The sequence below is a fragment of the Puccinia triticina genome, chromosome 9A (assembly GCF_026914185.1).
Source record: "Puccinia triticina chromosome 9A, complete sequence".
NCBI lineage: Eukaryota > Fungi > Basidiomycota > Pucciniomycetes > Pucciniales > Pucciniaceae > Puccinia > Puccinia triticina.
Genome location: NC_070566.1, coordinates 1,953,548 through 1,962,548, shown reverse-complemented (window position 1 = coordinate 1,962,548; position 9,001 = coordinate 1,953,548). Strand labels below are relative to the sequence as shown.

The window sequence follows — 9,001 nt, the reverse complement described above, 5'->3', positions numbered from 1 at the left end:
AAAAACGCGTTAATGGGCGGAGCAAAGCCATTTGCACTTTCAAAGTGCTTTTACTGTACGTAGATTTTGAGGTTAAGCAAGGGGATCAGACTGGGGAATCGTGCAATTGGTTTTTCACAATTTGTGTACAAGTGTTGAAAATATTGTAAGGATGTTCCACTATGAAATAGATATCGGAATACCAAACGCAAGGGCAGTAAAAATTCTGAAGAATTATCAAGATCAAAATTAGAATAGAGCTACTTATTACCGATGTAGAAAATGTTTGTCAGGGGGGGATGTTGTTTTCCTTCGCCGCCCGGGGGCAGCTGTCTTATGAAGCGTGAAACGGCTAAAACCCCCAGCTGTTCGGGGTTCCGTAGCCGGCTTGCTGTTGATTCGCATGCTGCTCAAGTCCGAAACCCACCTTGGGGCACCGAGATGCGTGACTACTAACCAAGGCAGCGGTAGAAGCTGGTAGAAGCTATTGGGCCTTTGGCTTCTGATGTTTCGGGTGTCATCATAAAAATCGTGTTGCCATCAGTTTGCCAAGCGGTGTATATGGTGATTTCTTCGGCTCGCATCGTATGAATCCGAGAACTTGATTCTTGGTGAACATAGACGGTCAGGTTCGGAGCCCAATCGTTTAGTCGACCGGAGCCGTTGCTAAGATCTGCCTGTCACTAGGAAACTCATGGAAAGTAGGTTCAGGAGTTCTGGGCTAGTCGGAGTCGAGTGGTTAGTTTGAGCGAATTCAAGAATACATAGGTACACCACAACCAGAGCGATCGAGAGATATTGCAAGACTGACGCCGCAGCCTCCGGCAAAGGGTCAGGTTTTGTTAAGTTCGGACATTTGGCCCCACAGCCCTCGAGCGTCCAAGGTGCAACGTCGGGGTCAATCCGAGCTTGACTCCTCTCTGAGGAGGCGCGAAGGGTGCTCGCAGTCGCACCCTGCGAGCACGGGAGGGACTTGTGTTAAGTTCGGGGTCACTCAGTCAGGGGACATACCCCTGCCCAATGCCGCCTTGATAGCGAGCGAGGCCGCTGTTCCATGAACAGCCCCGGAAGGCTTGGAACTTGTGACGATGTTCAAGTGGAATCTTTCAAGGGAATGTTGGGCCTCATGACGCCTATTTGCCTGACAACGGGCCACGAACGGTTTATGCAACCGTCGAGAGAAAATTTCAACGGATTACCTGGGGAACGTTGGCTGTGGAGCTCTGTGGAGTCGTGCCAACGTACGCAGGGGTGAATTTGGCACAATTTGACAGGAAGTTGAATTGCAGTAGACTTGAAAAAATGTACCATTAATCTTGAGAATTGTCCCGCTAATAAGAAATCCAGGTCAAGTGAGGGGATAAATGTGTTGACTGGGGGTGAATAACAACATGCGACAAGGAGAAGACAAGTCATGGAATGATTAAAAGTTGGCATTGATTTGTCCTCAAGCTGAAAATCCAAAGTGTTTTTGTAGAAGTATTCTTAAAGCAGTAATTCAGAATCGAGTGACGAATTTCCCATATGTAAGCCTTCCTTGAAGTTGGCACTAGATCTACTATTTGTTTGCGATAAACCTCTTCGGATTCAATCCACGAAATATCTTGAAAGAGTTTACTGAAGGGTGGATCCTCTAAATCCAAAACAACTGCAAAAATACAACCCATTAGAAAAGTAGCCTGATATTACCGATAAAAAGCCCAGACAAAACGAGTCCTTACATGTTGGCACATCGGGTAGTGATTTTATCTTATCGCTGATCGCTTCGAAGGCTGAGCAGAGGTGGGGCAGAACATGCCGATGATGGGTCAGCGATTGATATTTGGCAAGTTTCGTACATAGCACTCACCCCTCTCATATACAGCTTGTCGACCTTTGTGCTTAGTTTTCCTAGAAGCATCTGTTGGTAATATAAGGAAATAATCGCGTCCAGGCGATGATGACTCAATGAGAGGACTTGGATGTGCTGCGTTCCATTTAGTCTTCTGATTGATTCTGACATGACCCTCGTGCAGGGCTTTCAAGCTACCGCTTGCTGATTCAGAGCGTGCATGCTCATGCAAGGCATTGTCTAACCAAGTTGATAGTTCATGAAGAGGAACTGTAGATCAGACTCAGAAAGAGATCAGTTTCGAGAGTTGAAAAGGCTAGGAAACAAATCACAATGACCAACTTTCGTGCTCGGTTTTTTGGGATAGACTTTTCACCTTGACTACTTGATCCTTGTATGGATTAGGAGCTTTGACAATGATAGCGTATATTATTCCTTCCCGCCGGCAGCTTTGCAGGACCGCTTCGGGAGACGACCATTGTGTCTCTCCATCGTACATCTTTTTGGACGATAAAAGCAGCCAATAGTTATCATTTCAGGCCAATTGAGCCCTGCGGAGCCAATGAGAGTGTTAAGCTTTACGATCACTAACCAAGTCTGCACTGATCCCACCCGCCCACAATTCCCTTGTTACTTCTAGCCTGTCTTTCAGTAAACCAGGCGCAAACGACATGACGTATACATCGCACCTTCGGGGCATCCAAGAGGTAGTGCTTGATATCTGTACATGCCTAGCAACAGCAAGACTCAGACGCGAAACGTGCAAGCTCACGCTAACCAAATGACTCCTTAATTGGGATTGCCCGAGTCCAGGAGGTACCAACTTCTGAACGAGACCGTCGAATCTGTTGAAGCAACATCCGCCTCAGTCAAGGGAATAGCACGAAAAGAGAAAAGGACAGTCACCTTCCACCAGCTGCCAACACTTTTCCTTTGCGACTATCACAGGTATTAAAAAAGACCCCATTCGAATGGTCGCGGTGTTGAGGAACCAACAGAGGCCAAATAACGACGGTCCCTTGCATTCCAAGTAATTTGGCGAACTTGATTACTATTTCCAAATCATCAATGGCTTCTTGAAGGCGAAAGTTATTGTATGATGGAGACGAAGGGCCAAGGAGATGCGCTTTGACTAGCTAGAAACAATAAGACTTTGATTTAGTTTCCCTTCGCCACCCGCAACGTAGTTGAAAAAGTGACAAACCTCGATGTTGCCTAAATTCACAAGGCAAGTCAATTCATGTGAAAAGTGGGCAGAAATGTGGAAATAGTTTGGCAAATACTTACCACGAATATCAAATGCCTTTTTAATGATATCAAGGGTTGTTTTTGATATCCCGCCACTGTCTGCCAACTCAGTTGATAACTCAGACCAACTGGGCGAGTTTGTGGCGTTGTAATTTTCAATCATCCTTTGCAGTGGCGTGCGTTGATGTGCAGGTATATCTAAAAAGATGGCATCCCATAGTTTATTGTGGCTTAATACATGCTCAAACGATCCACCTAGCGGAAGCGATCGGAGGGCATCGTCTGAATCGGAAATTACATGTAAGAGAATGATTTATACCACAAAATTGAGAACATGACGTTGCTCTTGTTACTGTGCGAATATGTATTAGGGAGGGGTAGGAAAGCTCACCGGTGAGCTGCAATACCCTACAAATAGTCAAAAGATTAAGAACTTTTCATGCTTCACATTAACAAACAGAGAAACGTTGCTAACTCTGACTCCGCTGCTAAAGTTCGAGTAGGAGAAACAATATCATAACTTGAGACTGGTATTGTGATCGGTTGGCCTCCGGCTGGATTTTGACGATACATTGGAGACAAGCTAAACCTGCGGACAAGTTACTATTTGAGTCGGGATTCATCTCTTAGAAATGAATTTACAAGGGAATTCCTAGTTGCATCAACGAGAGTTCATTTCTTGGCCCTGAGCTGCAAGAATTTGATGGGTTCACGTTCTCGGATTGTAGACAAAAATGTAATTTTCACGTTGTAAACTAAGGAAAAGGGCCTAACCTTTTCAATCTGATGAGGGATTCATCCCTGGCCACTGTCCTAGCAAAGGGGATTGTGGCGTCGAAATGTAATGTCACGACGGTACCTTCAGAGTCCAAGAGTTTGACCAAGGAAGGATTGTCGATGTCTGTATAAGGCACTAATACAGGACTTTCAACATTGACAGCACCGCGTAGGCAGAACCTTTCAGTCAAATGATCGCAGATCAAAGTCCGGAAGGGGTTGTCCAATATCTTTTGAGAGGTGTCGGCCGTGTGAAAATCATAGGCAAAATCGCGACGACTGGGAAGACAAACATTGAGGGGGAAGATGGTATTAGTTATTATCATCAGGAAGATGTAGCGCGTGTTTCGTGCACGAACATGCGGTCGGGTAGAGGTTGATCAAACAAGGATGCAAGGTAGGGTCGAAACATAGCATGGCCTGGTCGTGAGATAAGCCGGGTGATTTCTTCAATGTTTTCATCTTCGGGCTGGGGTGGGAATAAGTTGCTTTTTAACAGTTCAGTGGGGGATGGCCTAAGTTCTGCCGTATGATTAAGACACCATTTGATGATCCTTGTGATGGTGTTGGAAGAGAAATTACATTAGTTCAAATCCATCTCTAACACCTTGATTAACCGATAAACCTAGTCTTGACACCATTCGGTTCGTCGTTCCAGTTCGAGGGAAACTGGATTTCTGCACTCCTCAAATTCTTGATAATTTGTATGCGCTCGTGAACAGTTTTCATTCTGTGGAACATTTCAAACAAAACAATCCCTGGCGGCTCATCGAAATGCCATCATCAGATTTCCGCAACGAAAGTGGGTAGAATGTAGCGGGAATTACCAAAGCTATAAATGTCAATTTTTTCCAGATGTTTGGCCCGTAGGTGACGAGCTTCAACAGTTTCAGGTGCAATGTAAAGCGCCGTTCCAACGCCTGAGGTAAGTTCTGCATTCATAGGCATGGGCCCACACGACCCTTCCACCTCCAACCCATTTTGATTGACAGCCAAACCTGAAAAAGGCCGTAATCAATTAATCTTCACGAAGGTATTGCTCAATGAACACATACCAAAATCTCCTATTCTCACTTCTCCCTGCGATGTCCAAGTTGCCTAGTCAACTTGCGCTTACTAAGGGGAAACAAGAAGAATATATATGACCGTACCTGGACATCCAAAAAGATGTTACTGGGCTTTAAATCGCGATGTATTACGTTGAGCGATGTATAGTACGCCATGCCAGAAAGGATCTGGCGCGAAATCCTCCAAATCTGGCGATCACTTTCGATACCTTGATCTATCGCCTAAAAGGTGCACCAAGAATCAAATTATCTGACATGAGATGAACACCTGAGTTGGGGTTGGTACGCCACATGAAGGACTGACCTCTCGTAAAGTGAGACTTTTGAAAAACAGAGCTTCGTCATCATTAGGATGTTAAACAATAAAAAAATATGGGTTTGCTTACCTATCGACAAATTCCATCTCTGGCTCAAATGAGCAAAATCAGTACGAAATCTTGGGAGATTCAAGCATTAATACAAGGCACATACGCATGAAAACTACAAAAATATATCAGTGGTTTAGAATTTGTAACACTTTGTGCGACTGAGAAAGAAGCTACTTACGCATTCTTCTGATCGAAAACTTATCGGCTTCTCGAGACCCTTTACTATTATCAGGAGAGGGCGTAGCATCATCACTGGCCGTGCGACTGGTTGAATTGACCATGCACATTGACTGAGATTGACTAGAATCTCCAAACCGGATGCTTGGCATCGAATCACCATGATGGATAGACAAGAAATCCATGTCGTCAAGGCCGAGTTGAAATTCGTGAATTGTGGCATTGTCGCCCCCATCGACGCTACTACTGGTACCGGAAGTCTGCGAGTCTTCGCTCTCGCCGTCGTTATCTGAATTTGGGCGAGAAAACGAGAGACGTCCAACGGTCTGTAGTTCAGAGGATTGGATACCGCTGCTGACTTGGCTGAATTCTGAGTTGCTAGAGCTCGGGGGTATGGTGGTTGCCTCTATCCAACACGCATGATATCTCACAATGTGTGGATGTGACATCCTGTGTGAATCGATGCCCCAAAAAGCACAAGGTGCTCATGAGACATTGTGAAAATAAAATTTGTTAATGTGACGAACCTGGAAAGGATGGTGACTTCTCTAAGGATTTTGGTCTCTTCTCGAGGATCCGTGGGCAGGGAAATCTTCTTAATCTGTGGTTGATTGACAGTGATTGAAAGAAATTAAATCGATCTTGCAGATCGGGTTGAAGAAGCCAGCAGACCGACTAACTGCATAGAATCGATTGTCGAGCTTATTTCGAGCCTTTAAAACTTCGCCAAAGCCGCCCTTACCTGTAAGGTTGGTATCAATCGTCCTTATTAGTACCCCGGCTTTTGTTTGTCTGCTGGCAGCCCACCTAGAAACTCTACTTCTTCGAAGTCATTTCTGTATCGAGAGTACGTGGTGCCCTGAGGTTGCCAAAACACTCCATGTGGCACAACCTGATTCGCAGGCTTTTCCCAATTCTGGCCATGTGATGGAGGACGTGCTGGAGCTGAGCAAACTGGTAAAATGCAGTGTTTATCTTTTCAAGCTGCGCCATCGATAAGGCCACAAGGGATTACTTACTTTCCTTTGTCATTCTTTTGAAATTTGACAATTTATCCAGTAGATGTTGTGCATTGTTTTTCTTACTGTTGAGGAGCAAACTTCCCAGCAGCTCTCGAAAAATTGACGGATAATCAACAGGCACTTTTCATAAATGTGGAGGGTCAATTGTTAATATCTTGTGTCTTACAAAAAAAAAAAATCACCGGCTGATTAATTTACTCACAGTTGTGAAGGAAAACGATTGGAGAGTCCCATTTGGGCCAAAGTTCACCAAATAGCATCTGAGCAAATGTCACCCCCAGATCAAACAGGTCACGTTCTCTATCATAAGCCAATGGATCTCGAAGCGTATCTGAGGAAAGGCACAGACCCCAAAATACTAGATTAATAAATGGTACGGTCATATCCAGGGAGATGTTTAACGACTTACTGGGGTGAATCCTTGTGATGGCCGTGGGCAGAGTGAACCCAAAAGGAGACAGATTATCGAAATGCATGAAGACCTTCAAAACTTCTCAGCTGCTGACAAAAGAATTGATTCACCATACCATAGATCTGGTCGTTGAGAATCAGGTGGAAGTTCGCAAAATGGGTTGGATTTGCACAGATCCCAAAGTCGTTGAAACCATGACACATTGCCAAGCTTGAACACAGGCTTCTTGGTTCGTTCTTTGGGAGAGCAGATAAAAATGTTTTCGGGTTTGATTACTGATCAAAAGAAAAGTTGATTATTTCAGTTGGACGCTCTCAACATTTTTTAGAAGAGAGCGAGTCAATGACTACCTCTGTGGACAAGATGTGCATGGTGTATAGCCTTCAATCCGCTTAAAATCTGCTCTAAGCAATCCAATGCTTTTTCCGATTTGAAAGGACCGCATTGATCCAAGACATCACGCACAGAGTTCCCAGGAAGAGATTCGCTAACCACTGTCAACTTGGTTCCTACCAGTTCAGAACCGTAAATCGATTGGACATGTGGGTCACTTATATTCCGAAGGGTATCTAGATCGCTAGCGACTTTTGATAGCATCTTCTGGCCTTGGGTATGATAATAGCGACCATGTGGATGTACAATAGTCAATTGAGCCGGTCCAACGTTGGATACCTGAACATGATAGACACTCCCGAGGAATCCATCAAGAACTTCAAAGCCAACTTGGATTTTCAATGGACCTGTGGGGAGTGGAATCTCGATTAGATTTCCGAATGGCAGACGTGCCGTCGACTTGATATCATGCTGATTGTTTGTATTGACATTGGCTTTCTCCCGTTCGCGCTTCAGAAGTTCATGTCTGTCATCGATATCCTTTTGAATTTGTCTTGCCAATTCAAGATCTTCATGAGATTTGAGAGTCAATTGCCGTGCATTTTCAGCTTCAATGGCCAGTCGTTGTTGGCGTTCAGCTTCTGTTACTCGATTCACTCTCTCCTCGATGAGTGACAGGTGGTCGTTGGGTGGTATGGTCGTGTTGTGCTCAGTAATAAACTCGGCTACAAAGGTCGCCAGTTCATACATCATCTCTGAGCCGATAAGCTGACTAGTTTTGGCGCCAAGTTGTTCTTGAAGTTCCGAAAGCTGCGCTGGAGAAAGTCCAATTGCATCTTCAAGGACCAAAGTGGGCCGAGTGGTGGGATATAGGCGAGGAAACCTGTTATCACGAGTCCATCTGGTAGGATGAGTAAGAGTGCCATTGATTCAGGCAAGATCACGTTGACTCCCCTTACACGTAAGTTAATCCTGACTCGATCTTGGAGTTCGACTTCTTCCGCCCGAAGCTTGAGTCTGAACTCAAAGGGGGTAGCAAGAGTCTAGCGAGCAGAAATCCGCGTAACGTCAAATTGAAAGGATGTTAGCAACAATCTATCCACGAATGACCTAATTTTCATCTCAAGCCATGGGTCCATCTGGTACCTTGGCAGCTGACCGCGTGCGGATCTGCTCAAAGTCTTCACAAAATATGGCTAAGAATGGCCAGGTATGTACAACCATCAGCCGTCAGACTCCCCAAAGAGTTCGATCAAGGAAAGTGGAGAAAGGCGCACGAACCGCGTAAGGCCTCGATTTCTGTTTCCTGGAGTTGTCGTAATTCCTGCTCAGGCGGCGGCGGCATGATGATCAACCAGGGCCTGAGGAAGAATTCAAAAAGAAGAAAGAAGACGAAGTGTCAGGTATTTCTTCACAATTCCAAAAGAGACATCCACGAATCAGTGGAACGCATACGTACCAGGTACTTACTGAAGATGATCCCGTTTCTCAATGGACCGAGCCCGAACCAGTCTGCGCGATTTTTGGGGATCTCCTTACCTCCAGTCGCATCACGCAGCGCGCATCACGCCATGAGAGATAAGACGCTCGACCCAACAAAAATTGTGAGCTCAAGCAAGAGAGTTTTGCGGTTGGATCTACAGCCCCTGCAGATGATGATTTAGAGCCAAAAACTTGAACCTTGGCAGGGAAATGCGTAGTCCCAGAGACTCCAGATCTGGCCCGTCTGTAGATCCAAAATTCAAATGGTACATATGTTTTTGAGTATAATTATTACGTAATACCAG

The 9,001-nt window shown here is 45.1% G+C and overlaps 1 protein-coding gene across 1 annotated transcript; it reads right to left on the bottom strand.

Annotated features, from left to right (window-relative positions):
• Positions 1-1,724: 1,724 nt before the first annotated feature.
• Positions 1,725-8,559, bottom strand: PtA15_9A211 (uncharacterized protein; the record flags this gene model as incomplete). The annotated part of the gene is made up of 29 exons (XM_053172397.1): positions 1,725-1,751; positions 1,829-1,879; positions 1,980-2,080; positions 2,153-2,309; positions 2,403-2,655; positions 2,717-2,942; positions 3,098-3,340; positions 3,517-3,647; positions 3,833-4,114; positions 4,195-4,389; positions 4,461-4,593; positions 4,663-4,833; positions 4,891-4,915; positions 4,987-5,124; positions 5,207-5,222; positions 5,289-5,307; positions 5,374-5,382; positions 5,449-5,897; positions 5,975-6,048; positions 6,128-6,189; positions 6,255-6,401; positions 6,467-6,589; positions 6,672-6,800; positions 6,879-6,889; positions 6,997-7,156; positions 7,232-8,097; positions 8,174-8,257; positions 8,374-8,410; positions 8,496-8,559. 29 exons carry the CDS (start codon positions 8,557-8,559, stop codon positions 1,725-1,727), a joined length of 4,383 nt encoding a protein of 1,460 aa, XP_053023641.1.
• Positions 8,560-9,001: the final 442 nt, after the last annotated feature.